This window comes from Pithys albifrons, chromosome 2, assembly GCF_047495875.1.
Source record: "Pithys albifrons albifrons isolate INPA30051 chromosome 2, PitAlb_v1, whole genome shotgun sequence".
NCBI classification, from domain to species: Eukaryota; Metazoa; Chordata; class Aves; order Passeriformes; family Thamnophilidae; genus Pithys; species Pithys albifrons.
This window is the reverse complement of record NC_092459.1, coordinates 72,578,569-72,603,064: the sequence shown is the minus strand read 5'-3', so window position 1 is coordinate 72,603,064 and position 24,496 is coordinate 72,578,569. Positions and strand designations below refer to the sequence as shown.

At 43.6% G+C, this 24,496-nt stretch overlaps 1 protein-coding gene across 2 annotated transcripts; it reads right to left on the bottom strand.

Annotated features, from left to right (window-relative positions):
• Nucleotides 1-4,010: 4,010 nt before the first annotated feature.
• On the bottom strand, nucleotides 4,011-18,180 carry LOC139668396 (sulfotransferase 6B1-like). 2 transcript variants are annotated; one of them, XM_071547966.1, is made up of 8 exons: nucleotides 17,950-18,180; nucleotides 10,768-10,998; nucleotides 9,192-9,331; nucleotides 7,466-7,555; nucleotides 6,712-6,838; nucleotides 5,808-5,902; nucleotides 5,153-5,309; nucleotides 4,011-4,272 (listed from the first exon to the last, which is right to left on the bottom strand). In XM_071547966.1, the coding sequence occupies exons 1-8, from the start codon at nucleotides 18,044-18,046 to the stop codon at nucleotides 4,142-4,144; spliced, it is 1,068 nt and encodes a 355-aa protein (XP_071404067.1). In that variant the 5' UTR covers nucleotides 18,047-18,180; the 3' UTR covers nucleotides 4,011-4,141. The 2 variants fall into 2 exon arrangements, with proteins under 2 accessions (XP_071404067.1, XP_071404068.1); XM_071547967.1 differs by lacking the exon at nucleotides 10,768-10,998 and having other exon boundaries at nucleotides 17,950-18,176.
• Between the last annotated feature and the right edge of the window lie 6,316 nt (nucleotides 18,181-24,496).

Here is a 24,496-nt window from a genome sequence, read left to right as displayed (position 1 = left end):
TGCTAGCTGGGATGAATGAGGAGAGGTTTAGGAAAGCCCAGCTTACCAATAGGTGGCTCAGGGGATGGTGCTATCGTCAAAATTTTGGGTTTTTTGATCATGGCGCAAACTCTGTGTTGCCCAGTCTCGTCAAAGCAGATGGGCTTCATTTATCTAGGAAGGGCAAAAGGACTGTAGCCCATAAGTTGGCAGGGTTGGTTAGGAGGGCTTTAAACTAGGTTTGAAGGGGGAAGGGACGGCAACTGGGCTCTCCAGAGATAGGCCTAAGGGCATAGAGCCCGAGTTGAGAATGAAATCAATGGCCCAGCTGAAGTGCATGTACACCAATGCACACAGTATGGGAAACAAACAAGAGGAGCTGGAAGCCATAGTGCAGCAGGAAAACTATGACGTAGTTGCTGTCACAGAAACGTGGTGGGATGAATCACATGACTGGAGTGCTGCTATGGGGGGCTACAAGCTCTTCAGAAAAGACAGGCAGGGAAGGAGAGGTGGAGGGGTGGCTTTATATGTTAGAGAGTCTCTTGACTCTGTTGAAGTTGAGGTCAGCAGTGACAAGGTTGAGTGCCTGTGGGCCAGAATCAGGGGCAAGGCCAACAAGGCTGACACCCTTGTGGGTGTCTGTTACAGACCGCCCAACCAGGATGATGAAGGGGATGAATTATTCTACAAGCAGCTAGCAGATGTCTCAAAATCTCCAGCCCTTGTTCTTGTGGGTGACTTTAACCTGCCAGACATCTGCTGGGAGCTTCATACTGCAGAGAAGAGGCAGTCAAGGAGGTTCCTGGAGTGCATAGAGGACAATTTCCTTCATCAACTGGTAAATGAGCCTACCAAGGGGAAGGCCCTGCTAGACCTACTGTTTACAAACAGAGAGGGGCTGGTAGATGATGTAGTGGTTGGAGGCCGCCTGGGGCATAATGACCATGAAATAATAGAATTTTCAGTCCTCAGGGATGTAAGGAGAGCCACCATTAAAACCTCTACCTTGGACTTCCGGAGAGCAGATTTTGGCCTATTCAAAGAACTGATTCAGAGCATACCCTGGGAAACAACCCTTAAAGGCAAGGGGGTCCAGGAGGGATGGACATGTTTTAAGAGGGAGATTTTGAATGCACAGCAACAGGCTATACCAGTGTGCTGAAAGGCCAGCCGGAGGGGAAGACGGCCAGCTTGGTTAAATAGGGAGATTCTGAAAGAAATCAGGGATAAAAAGAAAGTTTACAGACTATGGAAAAAAGGGCTGGCTACTTACGAAGAATTTACAGATAGAGCTAGGTCATGCAGGAAAAAAATTAGGGAAAGAAAAGTGGAATTGGAAGTAAATTTGGCTATTTCAGTTAGGGATAACAAAAAGTCCTTTTATGAATACATTAATAACAAAAGGAGGGGCAAGGAAAACCTCCATTCTCTATTGGACTTGGAGGGAAATATAGTTAAGGAAGATGAGGAGAAGGCTGAGGTACTTAACACCTACTTTGCCTCAGTTTTCACCAGTAAGACAGGTGGTCCTCAAGACAACTGGCCTCTGGAGCTGGTGGACAGGGAGAGGGAGCTGAATAGCCCTCCTGTATTCCAGGAGGATATAGTTACTGACTTACTGAGCCAGCTGGATCCTAACAAGTCTAGGGGACCAGATGGGATCCATCCCAGGGTGATGAAGGAGCAGGCAGAAGAGCTTGCCAAACCGCTCTCCATCATCTTCCAAAAGTCCTGGCTCTCTGGGGAGGTCCCAGATGATTGGAGGTTGGCCAATGTCACCCCAATCCACAAAAAGGGCTGCAAGCAGGACCCTGGCAACTACAGGCCTGTCAGCCTGACCTCCGTGCCTGGCAGGGTTATGGAGCAGTTCATTCTGAGTGCAATCACACAGCACCTTCAGGGTGGACAAGGGATTAGACCCAGCCAGCATGGGTTTAGGAGGGGCAGGTCCTGTCTGACCAACCTGATCTCTTTTTACGATCAGGTGACCCACCTGGTGGATGAGGGGAAGGCTGTGGATGTGGTCTATCTGGACTTCAGCAAGGCCTTTGATACTGTCTCCCATAATATACTCCTGAAAAAGCTGGCAGCCCATGGCCTGGACAAGTGTACCCTCTCCTGGATTAAGAGCTGGCTGGAGGGTCGGGCCCAGAGAGTGCTGGTGAACGGAGCTGCATCCAGCTGGCGGCCAGTCACCAGTGTTGTTCCCCAGGGGTCTGTGTTGGGTCCAGTCCTGTTTAACATCTTTATTGATGATTTAGATGAGGGGATTGAGTCCATCATCAGCAAATTTGCTGATGACACCAAGTTGGGAGGGAGTGTCGACCTGCTGGAAGGCAGGAGAGCTCTGCAGAGGAATCTGGATAGACTTGAGAGATGGGCTGATTCCAATGGGATGAAGTTCAACAAGGCCAAGTGCCGGGTCCTGCACTTTGGCCACAACAACCCCCTGCAGTGCTACAGGCTGGGCACAGAGTGGCTGGAGAGCAGCCAGGCAGAAAGGGACCTTGGAGTACTAATTGACAGGAAGCTCAACATGAGTCAACAGTGTGCCCATGTGGCCAAGAAGGCCAATGGGATCCTGTCCTGTATCAAAAATAGCATGACCAGCAGGACCAGGGAAGTGATCCTTCCCCTGTACTCTGCATTGGTGAGGCCACACCTTGAGTACTGTGTTCAGTTCTGGGTCCCTCAGTTCAGAAAGGATATTGAGGTGCTGGAGTGGGTCCAGAGAAGAGCAACAAGGCTGGTGAAGGGACTGGAGCACAAACCCTATGGGGAGAGGCTGAGGGAGCTGGGCTTGTTTAGGCTGGAGAAGAGGAGGCTCAGAGGTGACCTCATCACTGTCTAGAACTACCTGAAGGGAAGTTATAGCCAGGTGGGGGCTGGTCTCTTCTCCCAGGCACTCAGCAATAGGACAAGGGGGCACGATGGGCTCAAGCTCTGCCAGGGGAAATTGAAGTTGGATATCAGAAAAAAATTCTTTGCAGAGAGAGTAATCAGGCATTGGAATGGGCTGCCCAGAGAGGTGGTGGATTCACCATCCCTAGAGATTTTTAAACACAGATTGGACGTGGCGCTGGGTGCCATGATCTAGCAAATGGACTAGAGTTGGACCAAGGGTTGGACTCGATGATCTTGGAGGTCTTTTCCAACCCAATCGATTCTAAGATTCTATGATTCTATGTTCCTTGACACCCTTTCCCACTGAATGTAAATCCCTTTCCTCCTATTGGCTAAAAGACAGATTTCCCTTTTATCCCTTATTGGTGAGTTTGTATCCCTCCAAAGTCCATATAAACCTGTCCCCATGAATAAACTTCCTCTTTGTTCCTCTCTCCCTCGCAGGTGGTCTCTGTGTGTTCTTCACTGGGGCTCTCAGGGACCACGTGGCTGGGGGGTGAACAAGGAGCACACATTTCTCCTAGGTTACTGGACTAACAAATCCAGGACCAGGAGAATCACCATATTGTTGCAGAATTCCTTCAACACACAGCATTAACGAGGCTACAAGAAACCCACACTCTCATTATTCCTCAGGTATTTTCTTGTCAACTGCTGCAGGACTGGTTTTCCCCATTAAGTACCAGTGCCCTTGCTTTCTCTTCTCTAAATGTAGTGCTTTACTATTGTCTTTACAGGACTTTGTGTTTGCTAATCTTACCAATTCAGTTTAGGTTGTTTCAAATTGTTTCCCCATCTTCCCAGCAACTCTCAGTCCACTATTCAGATGCCCAGACTTAAAAGTCAATCATTTGTGAGAAAGCATATGACATTAGTCTGTCCACCAGTGTTCAGAGCAATGTAGAATATCACCAGGACTCACCACTACAGGATACTGCTTTCATTGTCCTCCTAATTTTACTGTCCTCCCCTATTTGCAGTTTGACCATAAGCACACTATTGCAACCGAGTTCACAACATACATGTGAACAAGTGGATATTCCTAAAAATATTGCCCTGGTGACCCTGCTTCCGAATGCCTTTTATTTCTGTTATATGAATTTCTAAGAACACCAATCTACTTTCAGTACTTTAATTTTATTTCTACAACCACATTTCTACATTGTCATCTCCACATACAAAGCCATAAATTCAGCATTCAGATGATCGGAGTGAGCCTCGGGTAGCTCTTGTTCTAACCACATTTCATTACTCTTCAAGCTTTACAGTACACTTCATACTTCAGCTTTCTTCCAAGTTTAGTTCCTCCTACATGTTCTTCAAATGCTTTGTCCATTTTCTCATTCTGATCTTCATTGAAATGATTCTTCCAGTCATTTACACCACCTTCAGAGAAGCAAAGAAACTCTTGAAAAATCAAGAAAATTTTTTTCTATAGATCTGTCATTCTTATGCTGTTGTGCACTAAATAATGTTGATCAACTTTTCTGCATATAACGTGGCTCATTTCTGCACCAATATGACTTTGTGAAATCAGTGGGGCTACCTATCTGTGAAACTGCTGTAATGCAAAACAACACACTCCTCTTCAGGTGACTTCAGATTCCCTATGGGTCTCTACTCCAGTCAGTTGTGACTGACAAAGTAAAAGATCATGAAGAATTGATTAAGAATTATTTGATAGGAGGCATAGCTGAGTTTCTGCTCTTTTGGCAGCTAAGGTTTTTCTCTAGTGACTTCTTTCATGCAAAATGCATAAATAGAGGGACAGCCAGGTTGGCCTTCTCAATTCTGTGTCCGCTATGCTACACTGCAAAAACAGTTCCCTTTTGTTTCCTCTCCTCTGTGTACCTGATTCTCCCATGTTTGGCTTACTTCTAACCTGTAAGAGTGAACAGAGCTTTGGCAGCGGCCCTCCTAAGAAGTGTGATTGGCCAACTCAGGATGACTTTGGCCCAGTACTGTCTGCCAGGGTAAGCCTTGAATGGCTGAACAAGCACAGAGGTGGAGAGATGTTCAGACACATGACAGTTCCTCCTTCCTGCCAGCCGTCTGTGGGCCTACAAAATGTGCCCTGCTGCCAAAGCATTGCTGGGTATCTTCCTCTCCAGTGGTCCTTGACTAGTCTTCTCAAGTAAAACAGTGATAACCTGCTTGATACTAACTAGCAGTGCTAATATGTGGAAGGGGGAAAAAAAAAGGAAAGAATGGCCCAAATATTCAAGAATGTGTCACTTCTACCTCTGAACTACTTGGAACTTTTTACCTTTGCGAAAGAAAACATTGCCAGCTGTGCCATGAGTCTTTTGGGAGTTCTTCTTCATTGACTGGAAGCTACTCCTTTCTACCACAAGCTGAAGCTGTTCCTCAGTCAGTGAAATCCCAAAGAAAGCAGCTATGTTTTTCACACCCAGGACAGGATCCTGGAAAGAGGAATGTAACATAACACATGACACGCAAACAAATTATGCTGCTTTCCAAGGTGTTTACACTTCCCTGCATCTCTCTGCTAGATACATATATGGAATACTCATAGAGTTCAGAAGGACAGAGTAATACACAGTGTTTCTCTTCTCTGTAATTATTTCAGAGGAGATATGAGCTGTCTCCCTATAGATTACAAAAGGTTGAGGTGTGATTTACAGTTGAGCAAAATCTACACTGTTGAATATATAAAAGCTCTTCCAATAAACTATTGGGGTTTTTGAGTTACAATTATTAGGTGTTGTATCCTACCTACACTAAAAAATTTCAGAAACACAATTTTAAATCGTTTTTGAGTTTGCATTTCACCTTTTCTTCCTTTAAAACAAGAATTGATCCCACACAGTTGAAACACCCTACATTAATATAATGCTGAATTGGTTTAGGAAAAAACGTTAATTTAAATATAAAATATTTGTAATTATTGATAACCTCACCTCTTTCAGCTCTTCATAAGTTATTGGCATAACATTTTCTTCATCAGCATATTTGTTCCATTTGGAAAGGTATTCAAGGTAGCAACCCCAGACCACTAAATATAACAAAAAAATCCTAAAATGTGTCATAAATGAAGATTAGATAAGCTCCTTAAAAAAACCCCAAATTTTACACATTAAATAGACCTCTCAACCAAGGGCACTATTAATTCCCTCTATGGCAGAGTTTATATCCTTCTGTGGGAATTACGGCTTTTGCTCCAGGCTATTCTGTCACATGCATGAGTCTCAGGCATATGATACAATTTGTATGTTGGAACAGTAAAACTTGCAAGACTTTCAAGGCAGATGGGAGTCCACCAAAGGTCTATCAGTACTCAAACCATCTTCCAAGCTCTTTTAGTCCAGTTTAAACTCTTGTATAACCCTTCTACTAGCTGTGTCCTATGGGAACCTTTTAATTTAATTTTAAACTAGCTTTATTAATTTTACTCCATTGTAATGCATTAGTCTCACTCCACTTTTTAATGCACTAGACATAGTTCAAATAACTCCTTTAATCCAATTTGGCATGTAGGTGTTTATATGTGTGCATGGACACAAGATGATGGACATTGGAGAGGAGGAGTGAAGGGGATCCAAGACAAAGAAGAACTGTTTCTTTCAGAGAAAATATCAGTTTATATAAATTAAGGCAGCTTTATGGAAGTGCAGTTTTGACAGGAACTTATCCTCTAGTCGTAAGAGAAGTATTATCAACTTCAGTTCAAATTTCTAACTTTCTGTCTTTAATCTCTGCTTTTGCCCTGTTTACCAAAAATCCTAGTGAAGCTGATTTACTGAAATACAAGCCTTTTTAGACAAAGCATGGAATAATTGATACAGACAGAATAATATACAGTACTTTTCTTTGTCATGAATGCTATGAAGAAATCATCCCAGGTTTCATAGGACGGAAGAGCAGGCAGGCCATTGCAAAAATGGTAAAACGATGTAGCCACATCTTTGGGGTTACGAATCAGTAACAATATCTGGAAAAATTTATATAGAGAGAAGACATAACAGACTATAATGAGAAAATTTATACTCTACAATGCAATTTGGGAATTTCTAGTGTCTTGTACACTACTTGTAGAAGTAACAATTTTGTCCAAAATTCAGAGGATTGAAGTATTTGACTTTGATTTGGTACAATATGAAGATGATTGCCTATAAATTTAAGTACGCTTTACAGATGAACAAATTTAATTATGCAGAATCTGACTATGTTTTACTCAATACAAGCACAATTCACCATTTCAGTAGCAGGGGAAAATCACAAAAACTACAAATTCTCTCTGAAACTTCACACACTGAAGCCTTCACTTTTGACACCACCATAAAATGCCACCCATAGGAATTTCTGTCAAAATACTTTCTGCCTCTGAGGATTTGTTCAAGCCCTGCAATTCCCTTATGGAGACTGTCATAAAGGCGCCAATAAGGATGAATTGAGGTTAGGTGAGATGAATGGCAGCATTTAAACAGGCAAGTAGAAAACACAAGGCTAAACACTGAAGTATAAGAGTTATTCTGAAAATGGCAGAAAAATACTATATTGGCTTTAAAACAAAATCCATCAAAATATTTGCTTTCAAGGCATTAAAATCAGCACTCACCTTGGCTTTACTTTTGAAGATAGACTTGGGAAGATTTTCTGGACAGAGATGAGTAACCATGAATCTTGGAGAAGGTAATCTGGTCATTCGCTTTAAGAATTGGAAGGAGGAGAGTGGACAGTTCAGTTAGTACAAGTATTCTTTCCATCAACCTATTCTAAAATGTTGCCTTCCTAGAATTATCAACAGTTATTGACTGATTCAAGTGGAGTTTTTATTTATTTGTGTGTGTTTGTGTGTGGGTGGGTGTCTGTGTGGGTGTGGGTGTGTGTCGGTAGGTGTGTGGGTGTGTGTGGGTGTGTGTATATGGGTGTGTGTTACCCTGGGCTGCTCTGAGGAGCTCTAATCTTCAAAAACCCCTGAGAATGGGCAACTGGAAAAAGACTATCCATTGTTAATTCTCTTCAGTGATAACAAATTTAACATGTTCTGTTAGACAAGGCATCAAATCTAAAGGGAAGATACAGCCTCTAACTGGGTATATGAGAAAGCTGAAGAATGGAAAGAAGGGGTGAGGAGGAAGAACAAATCAAGAGACAAAAGCTAGCATTTCATTATTTGATATTTCTTCAAGCTCTTCTTAAAGACAATAGATGCTATGTTGCATTTCTTCAGTTCTTGTGTGTCTAATGGGTATGTGTTCCTGTCACACTCCTTGAAGTGTTCATTTATTCCTCGCTATTTGGCAATCCAAACAAGATTTATCCTGACCAGATGCCACATACAGAAAAGCGGGACAGTTCTCATCAAACAGTGTGTTGCAGTTTTGGATCTTAATGAAATTCTCTCTCCCTACCAACAAAGAATTTGGGAACTAATGCCCTACCCCCATGCCACTAGATAACCAAAGGGGTGGCCAACTGCTTTGAATTCCAACTTGATTGTTGAGGTGGTGAGGGAGGAGGGAGTGGTTTCTCTGGAGAAGTGAGGCTTCACTTTTTGGGCAGCTGCCACCATTTGCTGGACACATTAAGGTGTTTGGAGGGAGCTGACTTGCCCTGGTTTTTGCCACCCATGACCCCAGCTCAGCTCCGGTGCTCTGTGCTGCTTGTCAGATGGAGAGAGGAGGCAGAGCCATGGCCACTGCTTTGGAATCTGCTGCAGTTCCCTTTTCTGAGCCAGATTTTCATCAGCAGAAGAGTGAGTACCACCACCAGTCTCCGTGCCCAACCTCTCATCCCTGACCGTAGGATGACAAGAGGACTCTGCATAGCCTGCAGAGGGTTTCACCCCATCCTCTGTTGTGGTCTTCATCTCCCACGTGAGTTATTGGTCGGAGTCAGCACCTCATGAATTACCTTTTGTCTTTGTTTTACTGGAGAATTGTAACTTTCTGCCAGCTGAGGTGCGGCAGCGCCCCCTTCTGTCCATAAATATAATAGCACGAAAGGGAACAGAGACAAATTCAGTTTCCTTTAAGGGCTTTGTTCTTTCCTTTGAGGGTATTGTATAGTTGTTTGTTATATCCTAGTTTTGGTTATATATATGTGTATATATATATATATTTGTAGTTAAGAACTGTTATCCTTTGTTGCTATACATTTTTCTGATTAAAATTCCTAAATTTGAAAGCTGTAGTAATTTTTAGGGAAGGCCCTTCTTTTCTGGTCCATATAAATATCTTAGTTTTCTGCTAAAATAAGACACAGTGGCATATTTCACACACCATATAAAGAGTATTTGAAGCACATAATTTTGATAATTTTCAGATATATTCTGTTCCCACCTCATATTTCTCAGGATCTCCAACTTCAAGGTAGGGAAATTCTTCTAGTTCTTCATCATTCACACTGCTTTCTGCACCCGGTGTTTTCTTTTTTGATATGGCTATCAAGTCATTTAAAATTTGACTTACCCAGTTGGTACCTGAAAGTGGAAACATGCAGAAACAGAAATAGATTTTCCAGGAAAGCCAAGAGGTAGACAGGCACCTAGTCTCCTTTCATGCAACACAATCACAGCTGACTATCTGGACAATCATCTGTCAGAGTCCTGCCATTGCTTCTCATAAGGATACATCCAGCTGATTTGAAAGGCTCAGTACATCATAAACTAACTTGTAAATTAACTTGTATATTCTAAACAAGCCAATAAAGGAGAAGAACCACTAAGATTCAGCTAGGAAAACCTGCATTAATGTAATAAATATTATTGTGACAAATATAAGGGCAATTGGAATGGGAAGCATGTGCCATAAATCCTAATATATCATACATGTTTTCTGATGTGCTGCACAGGATTTTCTTTGAAGGAATGATGGGTCACAGTACTCCAACACAGGAGCAGAGCTAGATCTGAAAACTGTGCTGGATGTACTCATTTTCTTTACCAATAGGAAAAAATTCTGTGAAGTGACATTTTCTATACACATTTATTATACTATATTTTTAATCAAAAGAAACCCCCAAAGAGTCCATAGAGAACTCCCATCTTTAGCTTCCTGTTTCCTGTCTTCTGGATACTGGGTTTTACATCTCTCTTACTACTATCTTAACAACTGCATTCTGGGGCAAGCATTTCTTCAAAGAGAAAATATGACAAAAACTCAAAAAAAATTTACAGTCCTGTTAGTTGTAAGACAGTGTGACTCTAATTCCTGGAGAAGAGAAAGTGTTAGATTTAAATGGATATGATATATATCTAACCCAAACCTGTGGGTCTGAAATGGGCCAGCATAGGGTGCTCTCAGGCAGAAGGAGCAAAGGAGCAAAAATTGTAAAGTTATAGCCTTAGCAAAGATATCCTCTTGATTCCCTAAAGGGCAGTGTGATCGTTTCAAATGCTACAAAAACAGTTTTGATAGTTACTTCCTGATATCTACATGAAATAAAACTAAAGAAAATGCAGCATGGAATGAGAAGGTATGGAAAGATCCATTCTGAGTAAAAACATGAAGCTGTCTATTTTACAAAGATAAATGTGACAGCAGATCCTGTAATATATCAGGAGATCTAATTATCCCTATTGTAAACCACTGTATTTTACTTTTCTCCAATTCATGCATTTAACTTCATAATTATGAAAAGTAAAGAGAATCAAACCTTTACATGCTATGGAAATAAAACCCACATTGTTTCTCTCAGTCTTTTGGAAAATTTTCTATATAAAATCTTTATAATTAACTTTGTTGTGCTGTTTAAAAACAAAATCTCGTTCACAAAGTTTTGGGAGCATTCTAAATAGTATTATTTAGTATAATACATATTATATATTATATAATATATATTGCATGTATGTAGTACAAACATATTTATTTGCCATCATCTAACCTTATTAATGAAATGAAAGGAAAATATATTCACCAGATTTAGGGTATCCTGCCAAAATGATATCATCACTTCTGCCTTCAAAGGACTCCAAGGCTATGAATGTTTCAGGACTGCAAACAGTGGCAGGGTAGAAAATTCCCTTGTAAGTAAAAAGCAGTTCATCAGGATGCATTGAATTAGCATCCGCTATTGCCTTATCTACAAGATCAGTAAATTTTTTCCTGGATTTCTCCATCCTTCTTCTCTCACACACGCTCACAGGCTCTGTCACAGTGTGAAATGTCACATAGAAAAAGAAACCCACAGATTACCTTTAAATAGCTGCTTTGTTTATTGGGTTTTTCTGGGAGATTTTTTTTTTCTTTTTGACTTTAAGAGTAATAGTTTACTAATCTTTTTGAACTGTGCAACTCCAGTCAAAGAGTAATTTGAATCTTTTGGTATCAAGGGAAGTTGAAGATAAGCAAACAAGATAAGCAATCAATTGCAATTGGATCCTACACTACAGGGCTTAGATAATTTCAAAATATCTGTGCTGGTTTAAAGGTAAACCAGAGGGAAAAATGAACTTGGCTCAAGTGAAATTGCAAGTCAGACTTACAAGTTCATAAAAAGATTACAATGAATACAATGATACAGAGCAGAAAACTAGTTTTAACACACAAAAATCAGATGCATAACCCAACACTCTGGGGATTGAACAGTATCATGCTCATTAGTCCCTGTACTGAAAACCATGTGATCTCCCTGAGTACAAAATAAAAGGAAAGGAAAACGTGTTGGTGAAGATGATGGTTGCAGTTATTTTGAGAGTGGCAGTTGCAGCCCTGTTGAGGTTGTGGTTTCATTCTGGATCTGATGAGAGGTACCCAAAGTCCCAAACCCCCAAGACTATATATGCTCAGATTCAGGTGAGAATGCCCCATACCTTCTCCCAGGGTGAACTGTTTTACAATGGGTGATTTACTCTCTGAGTCATGGGATGTTTTTCAAATCTCTGTTGGCCCATTATCAGACATGAACCCTCATGCTGGGTGTGAAGGTCCTAGCGACCCCCCAGAGGGGAGTTACCACATCTGAGTCACTGGTGTGAAGACAGAAACACTCCTCTGTCTCCCAGGGTTCTATAACACCCAGCTTGTAGCCTGAGGTGTCACGTGTGCCCTGGGCTGCTGCTGCAAATGATGCACCACTAACCATTCATCAGAAATGGCACAGAAGGTGCAGAATACACAGCCTTGGTTACACTCACATAGTTATAAGTTGGTCCTTGACACTGTAAGTAGGTCATTAGCTACCCCTTATTCTATGCCATCTACATCATACCCAAATTCATAACCTTTTTAGAGGAGAGAGAGAGAGATAGATAGATAGATAGATAGATAGATAGATAGATAGATAGATAGATAGATAGATAGACAGAGAGAGAGACAGACAAAGGAATCATTACAGACAAATCTCACTCAAAATTAGGTCCCCTTGTGTTACACGTTTTTCCCCATCTTTTTGCATTACCCAAGTGAAAACAGGTCCTTGAGAAAAAACAATCCCTTGGATGGGCTTGTCTTATCTTCAGGTGGGACTAATCCAAACAGGCTTTCCAAACATACCTCTCATATGGACCACGGGGACTTTGTCTCCATGTACAGTATGAAGGGTTCTGATTGGGCAGGTCCAGCTCAATAGATGGAGCCTCGGATGTTCACCAACCAGGTGGCCTTTGCTAAATGCAGCTCCCAATGTTTGAAAGCCCCCTCACCCAGTGCCTTCAAGGTGGTTTTAAGCACCCCATTGCACCAGTCAATTTTCCCAATAGCTGGTGCATGGCGAGAAATGTGATACTCCCACTCAGTGTCGTGCTCTCTAATACAGGTGTCTGTAAGGCCATTCTTGAAATGGATACCATTGTCAGACTCAATTCTCTCTGGGGTGTCTTGTCACCACAAGACTCACTTTTCAAGGCACAGGATGGTATTCCAGGCAGTGGCATGACGAACAGGGTATTTCTCCAGCCATCCAGTGGCTGCTTCTGCCATTGTCAGCACGTAGCACTTGCCTTGGCAGGTCTGAGGAATTGTGATGTATTCAACTTGTCAGGCTTCTTCATACCTGTATTTCAACCACCATCCACCCCCCCCCCCCTTAATGGTTTCACCCATTTCCCCTCCTTGATGGCAATACTTGTCTCACAGTCATTGATAAACTGTGAAACACTGTCCATGGTTAGATTCGTGCCTCAGTCTCACATCTGTCCCCTGCTGACCAGAGATATCATGGGCCCATCGAGCTAGAAACAATTCTCCCTTGTGCTGCCAATCCAGATCTACTTGAGAGACTTTAATCCTGGCAGCTCGATCCACCTGCTAATTTTCATGATGCTCTTCATTAGCCTGATTCCTGGGTACATGAGCATTTATGTGACAGAACTTCATGCTCTGCTTCTCTACCTGTGCAGTGATGTCTTGCTACATCTAAGCCGCCCAAATGGCTTTCCCTTTGTGTCGCCAGTTGGCCTTTCTGCATTGATCCAGCCATCCCCACAGATCATTGGCCACCATCCATGAGTCAGTGTAGGGGTAGAGTCTTGGCCTCTTCTCTTGTTCAGCAATATCCAAATCCAGCTCAATGACTTTAAACTCTACAACCTGACTTGATTCACCTTGTCCTTTGGTTGCTTCTGCAACTCACCGTGTGGGACTCCATACGGCTGCTTTCCATTTCTGGTTCGTCTCAAAAATGAAACAGGAACCATCCAGGAAGACAGCGTATCTCTTTTCCTCTTGTTTTACCTGGTTATGTGGTAGGGCCTCCTCAGCTCATGTCACCTGTTCTTCTTCTTCAGAGGATAGTCTGAAACTCTCTGTTTTAGTTTACAAACTTGGCAAAATGCCAAGTGTAAACTAAAGCAGCAACAGCTCCCTCCCCCCACCAGAAAAAGGGAGAAAAACCCTGGAAACTTAACTGGTTTATAGCAAGAGGAAAAATTAAAAAGTAAACTACAATATAACACATATAAAAAGTTAAAAAGAAACAACAATAACTCCCAACTCCCATTGAACACAAAATATACCTCTCACAAAACACTCCAAAAGACTCTTCACAAGAAAACCCATAGCAAGGAAAAGAGAGAAGCCATCAATAAACTGTTTACTTCTCAAGATAACATATTGACAAGTGGTGATGGAGCCTAGTTTAGCAGAACAACACAATGCGTCCTTCCCAGATGAGTAGTCATGAAAGAACTGGACTAGGCACCTCCCTCCCTTCCTTTTATACCTGTTTTGACATCAGATGATGTGAAATATCTCCTTGGTTGTTTAAGTCAGGTGATAGCCTGTCCCTCCTAATCTACATAGCACTTTCAGGGCCTACCAAAATTAAGGCCTAATTAGAGCTAAGGCCTACCAAGCAAAAACTACTACACTCTCAACTTTGGGCCAGTTTGTGATAATTTCCAAAATCTCAGAGCAATGTGGATTCCCTAACCGGGTTTGCTGTGTGATCAGAGCAATCCACTTACTCCATGTGACATCAGTGGGGTGATGAGCAGAAGAAGCTTTTCCTTTGAACATCCAGCCCAGCACTGGTAGTCAGGGTGCCAGAAGGAACTACGCTTTGGTGCTGATCCCTTCTAAAGCATTTCCAACGCCTTCATAACCCGCCATGATATCTTTCTCAATTGGAGTATAGTTGACTTCAAATCCTTTGTATCCCTGACTCCAGAATCCCAATGGTCATCCTCAGGTCTCCCCAGGCACTTTCTGCCAGAGGCTCAGGAAGGGCCATTCTCCCCAGATGCAATGTAGAGCATGTTCTTCACATCCTGTCTTGTCCTGACTGGCCCAAGGGCTACTGCATGGGCAGTCTCCTATTCAATCTCCTCAAAGACTTGTTGTTGTTCAGGGCCCCACTGGAAATCATTTTTTTCCCATGTTACAAGGTAGAGAGCATTTACAGTCTGACTGTACTCAGGGATATGCATCCTCCAAAAGCCTATGACTCCTAGGAAAGCCTGTGTTTCCTTCTTGGTGGTTGGTGGGGACATAGCTGCTATTTTGTTAATCACCTCTGTTGGAATCTGGCGATGTCTATTTTGCCACTTCACTCCTGGGAACTGAATTTCCTGAGCAAGTCCCTTGATCTGACTTCATTTAATGGTCAAACCAACTTTTAGGAGAATCTGGATTATTTTCTCTCCTTTCTCAAAACTTTCCCCTGCTGTGTTCTCCCACACAATGATGATGTCATAGATGTTCTGGAGCCTCACCCTTTTCCACTGCAGTCTGGATCAGTCAGTGGCAAATGGTGGGATTGTCTTTCCATCCCTGGGGCAGTCAATTCCAGGTAAGCTGCAGATCCCCCCAGGTGAAAGCAAATTGTAGCCTGCACTCTGCTGCCAAATGAATGGAGAAAAAGGCATTGGCAATGTCAAAGGTGGCATACCACTTGGCTCCTTTGGACTCCAGCTCATACTAAAGCTCCAGCATGTCTGGCACAGAACACTCAGGGGTGGTGTGATTTACCTTGAGGCCACAGTAATCTATCATCAGCCTCCACTCTTCACTGGACGCACTCACTGCCCATATGGGGCTATTAAGGGATGAGTCAGTATTGATGACCAACCCCTGGTTCTCCAAATCATGGATCATCTTATGTATAGGAGTCCTGGAGTATTGGTTGTGAGGTATTGCCAATCATGTTCTGTTGCTCTGGCCATCGGTGCCAATTGTTCTTCAAGCCTCAGCAATCCGACAGCAGAAGGGTCCTCTGAGACACCAGGCAAGCTGTTCAACTGTGTAGTTTCCTCTGTCTCCACAGTGGCTATGCCAAAAGCTCAACAAAGTGCTTTTGCATCTTTGAAATACCCACTCCTCGGCTAATCTACGCCAAGGATTCATGGGCCCTCTGCAGCAGTCACGATGGTGTGTCTATGCCTTTCCTTCCGACTCAAGCTGACTTCAGCTTCCAGTGTAGTCAGCTGTTGGGATCCCCTTGTTAACTCAGAAATAGAGATGAATTCTGCCCCTACATATCTCCATGGCATCAATGTATATTGTGAACCTGTGTCAACCAAAGCCTTGTATATCCGTGGGTCTGATGTGCCAGACCACCAAATCCACACAATCTAATAGGCTCAATTGTCCCTCTCTTCTACCTGGATAGAGGCAGGGGCCCCCTAGTTCTGATCATGGAATTCACTGCTCTCTTCTCGTAAATATGACCTGGAGTTCCCCTCAATAGGATTGGATAGGACATCATCATTTCAATACTTTTGGAAGTCTTGCCCACGAGAGACCGGAGTAGCATTTTCTGTGAAGAGTTTCTTATACTAAGTGTTCCTCTTTTCAATTTATGTATCTGTGCTGCTAAAGAAGAGATGATTTTTCCATTCAACCTCCTCATATCTTCTCTATGCTCATGGAGGTAAAACCGTAGATGGACACGTGGAGTGTACCCTCTCTCCTTAGCTGGGAGTCCTGCTTCTGATGGCAGAGACTCATTCATCCTGGCGGCATATGGAAGTTCCCTTCCTTCATTTGCTCTCTTAGCTTCTGGTGGCCTTCTTCAGTCTTCTCTTCCAGGCTTCAGATGTGTTCTGCCAGTTTTGTTTCCACAGATGAAACATTGGCTTGTAATGGGCCAGTGATATTGTCTTCATAAATCCTGAGTTTGCTAGCCAGTGAGCCCACCTTGTCCTCTCCCTCCCTCCACTGAAACATTGCTAAGTAGTGGAAATACATTTCTGGCCCAAGCTGTGCAAATTTTAAGCACATCTGGGATGTGCACTGTACACCATCTGGACTTTTAGGGAATCTTTCATCCTCTGAAAAGATTATCTCCAGTACGGCTAATTCTCATAAACCTCGGATACCCTGTTGCATCACGTTCCACTGTCCTTGCTGTACATGGAGGTCCTCATTACAAAGATATCTTTCCCTCACACTTGAGTACAGTCATTGACAGAGGCTAGGGTTTCCTGTCTCTTTCCAATCCCCTGATCAATGACCACCTTTCCAGACAGGGATCTCAGCTGCCTGACCTCACTCCCATCTAGAATTATACCATTATCCATGGCATCACAGATTTGCAGCTTCCAGGTCAGATTGAACTCACTTGCCTGTTGTGTGAACTCTCTCTGCAGCTCATGTAGCTCACCCAGGGACAGGGAATGAGTGATTATTTCTGGCTCCAATTCTTCTGCTGGTTGTGAAGGTCCTGCCTCTTCCTCCCCATTCACTATTTGAATTGATTCAGTCTTTAATTTTCTTTTCTGGACAGGTTTGACTGCTATCAGTTTTGGTTGTCCTTCTGACTCCTCCACCATTTGCATGGACACGGTGCTGGTTGACTTACTTCCTTTTCCCTCTGGCTCAGCTGTGCTTTGGGTGGACATTGTGCCTGTAGATCTGTTACTTTTCTCCTCCCCATATCAGTGCTGTACCACATCAAGCATGTCCATTAGGCAGTGGTCAGGGCCCAGCAGGCTGCTCTGAGCTGCCCATCTCTGCAGCTGCCAGAACAGTTTTCCTTCACAAATCTTATTATTCTAACAGGATCCTGAAGTTTTTCAGGGGATAATTTCCAGATCATGGAAGGAGAGAAGTCCTCCAAATACTGACCCATGTCCTTCCACTTACCGTGCACCTCTAAAACATCCAGTCCCAGGGCAGGCCTCCAGACAACCTCCCTAATAAGCCCTGTTGTGACCCTAAGCAGGGTGTAGATGGTACAGAGGAAACAAAGGAAAACTAACAACAATGTTATGCTGTCCTTAATGTCCAGAGGAAACTCAATCTTTTCAAAGACTGTTGTAGCAGTTCTGAAGGGGGAGAAGGAGCTGAAAAGCTGGAAACAACCATTTCCTCCTGTTCCCCCTACAAGCTGAGGATGATTTTAAATGAAGCTTAAGGCAGCAACCCAAACAGGCACAGGCAAACAAGTCTGAATGTACATTCAGAATGAAACTCACTGCCTCTGATGTTAGTCCAACATACAAACATATTAGATGAACAAAGAAATTCTGATACCTCTCCCTGTCCTTAAAGAGAGCATCATGACAGGCAAATAGTTCCCCATATCCAGAAATATGTACAGGCCCCCATAAAACACCCATGTGAATACATTGATTAATATGATGATCAGGGAGTTTCTGTATCCAAATACAAATATCAGAAATGAAATTGTAATTCTGACTTGTAATGGGATATAAAATACCTCTGTAGGAAAAAAGCAAGTCTTCTTGGTCAGTCTTTTCACTCTCTGAAAAAAAATTGTCGCCTATTTGAAAGATTCCTTCACTATTCCTGGTCATGTTTGTATCCTTATGTAACTCTTCCAAATCAGATACAGGCTGTCTTTCCACAATGCAGGAAACCTTTATGCAACATGATAGCAAAGGAATACAATGGTCACTCAGGGATGAAAGTACAAGTCACTGATTAACCGTGTACTCTGTTAACCCCTTTTGACATTACAGCACTGGAGACTGACAATGGTGACATAGGGGCTTTGCTGCGGCTGCTACTAGCAACAGGATATATTGGGGCAACAACTAAGAGCACTAAAAATGTTAAAAGACACCAAAGAAAGACCTACAACGATATTCCCTGAAATATTTATCACTGTTGAGCCCTGCAATGCAATTTCCAAACTGGACAAGCAACATGTAGTGGACATGTGAACAGTGGATCTCAACCTGGCTTGCTATTGACTCTACTGATGGATGCACATCCAAGCGTGTGGCTTCGTTACAGATGATGGCTCTGTCCTGCAGCCAGTCCCTGTAAAAACACCACTTCAGGAAGCATCTCCAGAGCTAAGGACAGGTACCATTTAAAACATAATTCTCATGATGAAATACTCACATTTGAGACTTTTACGTCAGCAAATCCTCCAAGAGGATCACTTTCATGTGAAGCTCTAATATGTAGGTTCTGCATTAATGTCAATCAAATCCTACCTCTATGACTTCAGTCCCATTTCTCTCTCCTAAAGTCCATAATTTAATCTTTGGTTGCAGTTGTTCCTTATGGTGCTGTTATTTGTATTTTAGATGATGCCCTTTTAGAAGATACGTAGTACTGAGGCGGAGACATAGGTTTTTCCACAGATCATCCCAACAGACAATACAAAAAGGCTTAATAACCCCAAGGAGGGGCTTTTCACTCTTTCATGCCCTTGAATAAAGTAGGAGGTTTTTTTCACTGCCCACACATTCTTGCCTCTTCCATCATGAATGGTTGTTAGACACTTGGGAAACCTGTCATCATGTCCAGGCTTCGCGAACGAAGATTTGAGAAGGGCACTACCCACGCTTGCTGCAAGCGTGCTGGTGGCTAAAAAGGCCGATATGGGATAGGCAGGTCCAGTCAAAAAAGGCACAGCGGAACGTCTCCGTAGGTGACATTGGCAAGGAACGGTTCTTTCTGCGTTGTCTTTTCTCCTCAAGACTGACTCTCTGGGCATTCTCAAAGGAAGCAGCAGCGTCGTGAATGATGTGTCTCCATGAATCCCGATTGGAGGCCAGAGTGGACCATTGGTGGCAGTCAATATGGCCAAGGCTGAGGTGTTGTTTCAGGGTGTCCTTGTATCTCTTCTCCGGGGCTCTTCTCTTGTGGCAGCCGGTGGCAAGTTCACCATAGAGCACAATCTTCGGAAGGTGGTGATCCTCCATCCTGGAGACCTGCCCTGCCCAGCGCTGCTGCATTCTTATCACCATGGCCTCGATACTGCTGACCCCTACCTGTTCAAGAACAGACACATTGGTCACATAATCAGACCAGTGGATGTTTAGGATTGAACGGAGGCAGCGCTGATGGAAGCGTTCGAGAAGCTGCAGGTGGTGGCGGTAGATGACCCAGGATTCAGACCCATATAAAAGAGTAGACAGTACAATGGCTCTGCAGACACTAATCTTTGTACTTTTCTTCAGGTGTTTATTGGACCAGACTCTTTTATGGAGTTTTCCGAAGGCTTTGTATGCTTTTGCTAGCCTGTTGTCTATCTCTTTGTCAATCTTACCGTCTGAGGAAATGATACTTCCCAGATAGGTGAACTGCTGGACTGACTTAAGCTCTGAATTGCCTATGGTGAAGTGAGGATGATGGAAGACTTCTTGAGGTGCAGGTTGGTAGAGAACTTCCGTCTTCTTCAGGCTGAGTTCCAGCCCAAAAAGCTCAGCAGCCTCTGCAAAGCAGGATGTTAAGTGCTGCAGAGCTGCTTCTGTGTGAGCAACGAGGGCGGCATCATCAGCAAAAAGCAGCTCACGGACAAGGTGATTCAGGGTCTTGGTGTGGGCCTTCAGTCGCCTTAGGTTGAATAGGCTTCCATCGGTACGATATCGGATGTAGATGCCATTTTCTTCATCGAGGTCTGCTGTGGCTCTTTGGAGCATCATGCTGAAGAAGATTGTGAATAGAGTTGGTGCAAGAACCCAACCTTGTTTCACACCACTGGTTATTGGAAAGGGCTCAGAGAGTGCATCGCCATATCTGACTTGTCCACGCTGATCCTCATGTAGCAGGATGATCATTTTGAGGAACTTGGGGGGACATCCTAAACATTTCAAGATCTGCCACAGGCCTTTTCTGCTCACAGTGTCGAAAGCTTTGGTGAGGTCAACAAAGGTTACATAGAGACCTTTGTTCTGTTCCCTACACTTCTCTTGCAGTTGTCTGAGAATAAACACCATGTCTGTGGTGTTCCTATTGGCTCTGAAACCACACTGGCTTTCAGGTAGAAGATCTTCTGCAATAGTGGGTACTAATCTGTTCAGAAGTATTCTTGCAAGGATTTTACCAGCAATGGAGAGCAAAGTAATACCTCGGTAATTTGAGCAGTCTGATTTTTCTCCTTTCTTCTTGTACAGGGTGATGATGACTGCATCACGGAGATCTGGTGGTAGTTCCCCTTGTTCCCAGCAACGCACAACAAGCTCGTGGAATTTGGCATGGAGTGCTTGACCTCCATGCTTCCAGATTTTGGGTGGAATTCCATCAACCCCAGCTGCCTTGCCAGTTTTCACCTGTTGTATGGCCTTGAGTATCTCTCCCATAGTAGGGGCTGCATCCAATTCATGTTTCACCGGTTGTTGTGTAATGCGCTGAATTGCTGAGCCTTGGACTACACGGTTGGCACTGAAGAGAGTCTGAAAGTGCTCAGACCATCGGTTCAGGATGGAGGTTTTATCTGTTAGAAGCAGTTGGCCATCTGCACTGACTAGGGGGCTTTGAACCTGGTGTGTGGGTCTGTACACTGCTTTCAGGGCCTCATAGAATCCTCTTTGGTCACCCAAATCTGTGCATAGTTGTGTCTTTTCTGCTAGGTCAAGCCACCATTTGTTCTGGATGTCTCAAAGTTTCTGTTGGAGCTTGCTGCATGCAAGACGAAAGGCAGCTTTATTTATATGGCAAGATGGCTGAGCAAGGTGTGCTTGGTGAGCAGTTCTCTTCTTCTTCAGCAATTCCTGGATCTCTTGATTGTTCTCATCAAACCAGTCTTTGTTTTTCTTGGAGGAGAACCCTAGGGACTCTTCAGAGGACTGCAGGATGCAACTTTTAATATGTTGCCAAAGCACTTCAGGAGAGGGATCAATGGGATTATCTTTAAGTCTAGTTTGAAGGTTTACCTGGAAGCTTTCTCTCACTGTGTCTGAAGATTGCTGACTTGGAGCCTCCTCCTTGGAATGCCGCCTCTCTTAGGTTTGGGCTTGAAATGGAGGTTAAGTTTGCAGCGCACAAGGTGGTGGTCTGTTTGGCATTCTGCACTCGGCATCACTCAAGTATGACGGACATCACTGACATTTCTCTGTTGTACTAAGATATAGTCAATGAGGTGCCAGTGCTTGGATCGAGGATGCATCCAGGTTGTCTTCAGGCTGTCTTTCTGTTGAAAGACCGTGTTGGTGATGGTGAGCTGCCGTTCTGCGCAAAACTCTAGCAGGAGGCGTCCGTTGTCGTTGCAGTTTCCAACGCCATGCTTGCCCAGGACTCCTTTCCAGGCTTCAGAATTCTTACCTACTCTGGCGTTGAAGTCACCAAGGATTATGATCTTATCATCTGCAGGAACATTTTGGGTGAGGCGGCGCAGGTCTGTGTAGAATTTGTCTTTTTCCGCTGGATCAGCTTGGAGAGTTGGGGCATGTATGCTAAAAAGAACAACATGTTGCTTGTTGTGTAGAGGGAGGCGTAAGGACATAATGCGATCGGAATGACCTGTTGGCAGATTTTCAAGTTTGGAGGCAATGGAGTTTTTAATCATGAAGCCAACTCCTGAAAGATGTCTTTCGCTTTTGGGTTTGCCTGACCAGTAGAGTGTGTAGCCAGCACCGTGTTCTTTAAGGCTGCCTTCCTCATGAAGACGAACTTCACTGAGAGCAGCAATGTCAACATTGAGCCGTGACAGTTCGTGGGCAATTAGAGCAGAACGATGCTCAGGACGTCCACTATCCCCAGTATCAAGCATGGTTCTGATGTTCCAACATGCGAGTGTTAGTTTGAGCACACCCTTGCAGGCAGGTGTATGCCTTTGAAATCTCTTTGTTTTTGTTTGACCGCATGGAAGATGCCGGTTGGCTGCGGTTATCCAACCAGGTGTGGAGACGAGTTTTGTTTAGGCCACCTTTGCTAGGCCCCTCTCCGTGTGGAGCAAGCAGTGCTGTCCCTAGAAAAGGCTGCTTGGTCATTCAGGATGCTGCCGCAAGAGACTGTCATCTCCGGGGTCAAGTCTCTAATGACCCATATCCTGAACTGCCTGCATGCAGGGTTGGGTCTGTGGCTTCCAGCTGCTTCCTATCACCTGCCGTTTTCGACCCTCACCTGTCGCTACAGGGCTTTGCAATGTGGGTGAACCCTTCAAGCCTGCGCAATGGATTTTTTAGGTGAGGCACAGTGTGCGCAGAACTGGCCCCACCCTTCACTCCTAAGGTTCATCTGCTATGGCCTAGCGAGCTTGGACAGTGACAGTGAATACCTCGGGATGTAGGTTTGGTTACAGTATCCTTCTCTTAGATGGATGGCCTTACAGGGCTAAACGAGCTCCATCTGCCCGGGGTTGGGGTTGGAGTTGTCCCTCTCCAAGGATGGTTGCCAGACGGCTAGCGAGCCCATCCTGCCCGTGGACACACTTTGTCTGACCCTTCAGCTGAGACCTGTCTGGCATGGGAGACCCTACCAGCGGCACAAACCACCTCCAGCATAGCTCTCAACCTCATGAGGGCACGCAAGCTTCTCCCCTGTGACAAGGGGGTGTCCCCGGAGAAGGAAACCTATACACAAGCTTAATTAAACATGAGCAGGTGTCAAATCAAAAGTATCACTGTAACACTTGGAAGATTGCTAAAGGTTACCCACAAAATATGATTTGAAATCATTTTTCTCCCAAAATGAAGAACCATCTAAAAGGACCATTTTATTGGAAATATTTCCTCTAACAGTAGCATTTTACTCACAAAAGTGTTCATATATTATGCTTTCTGCTTGCTTTGCTTTTGTTATTGTATTCAGTTTTCTTTTCATGTCTTTACTTTGAATTCCCATGGAAAATTTCCTCCCATTTACCCATAGTAAACAATATCACAAAATTAACTTTTCATATTCCTGCCTTTGGAGCCAGCCACTTGAACCCTGTGGGATCCAGATAAGACCTAAACATGGAATTTAACAACCTGTCACTTGAGCCAATGGCAACACAGGTGCCTGCAGGTCCATTAACCCTTAGACTCTGATCTCTGCTTCAGAGCAGGGTGCCCAATGCTCTCACAGCCACCTGCCAGTTTACTCAGCAGCTGCAGAGATCAGGGCTCAGAGCAGTCCCGTCTGTCTGGATGGGCCAGGAGGAACCAGGTATCCTAACGATGCTGGGAGTCCCAGTCTCAGTGCTATCTGCCCACCAGTCAGTGTGCCTCAGGGTAGGCAGGTGAATGACTGTGGTACAGCTCATGTGGTCCTCAGGCAAAAGTCTGAGTTGTTCAATTACCTGCAGGAAAATCTACCTTAGATGGAAATGCTGTTACCAGAAGCATTTGCAGTACAACATAAAGAGAAGATTCACCTTAGCCAAAGATTTACCTTAGCCTTGTTTTGGAAGATGGATTTCAGAAAAACAGGAGGTGGGAGATGGGTTTTTCTGGTTTGCTCATCCTCTCTAAAGCAAATAGACAAACCTACAATGTAAGCATCCTCTTTAGTGAACATATATAATTTCAGGAATCCTGAGCAACAAAAAAGACTGAGCAACCAAAATAAAGCTATTTTTTGGGTGTTTGGGGGTTTTTTTTGACACCTGTTGAGGATCTATAATAGAAGTAATAAAGTTTAATAGTCACTGTTACTGTGTCAGACAATTATGTCTTATCTTGAAAACAAATTCTCAAATTTCTCTGAACTGATTTTCACACTCAGTGACTTCACCTCTGCTTATGTTTCACTCCAACATGTTACTCATCCATCATGTTTCCTTGCCTACATCAATCTTCTGACAAGGTAGCTTACCCTTTCTATCCTCCTCTGTCCCACCTCCTTATCCCACTGAATAAAAGGGCCCACAGAACATCTCTATCTGAGCAAAACTGACCCATATAGCTTGTCTTTGCATGAAAGCATTGTAGTATCCAGTATTTGCAGACATTTTTATCAGAATCGATAACCGCTACCTACATAATCTCTCATCCAAAAGAGCTACAAGGATGACAGTTTTCTAAGATTAACAATTGCATCTTCTTAACTAAAATAAATGTGCTACTCAGATTTACTTCTCAAAGTCC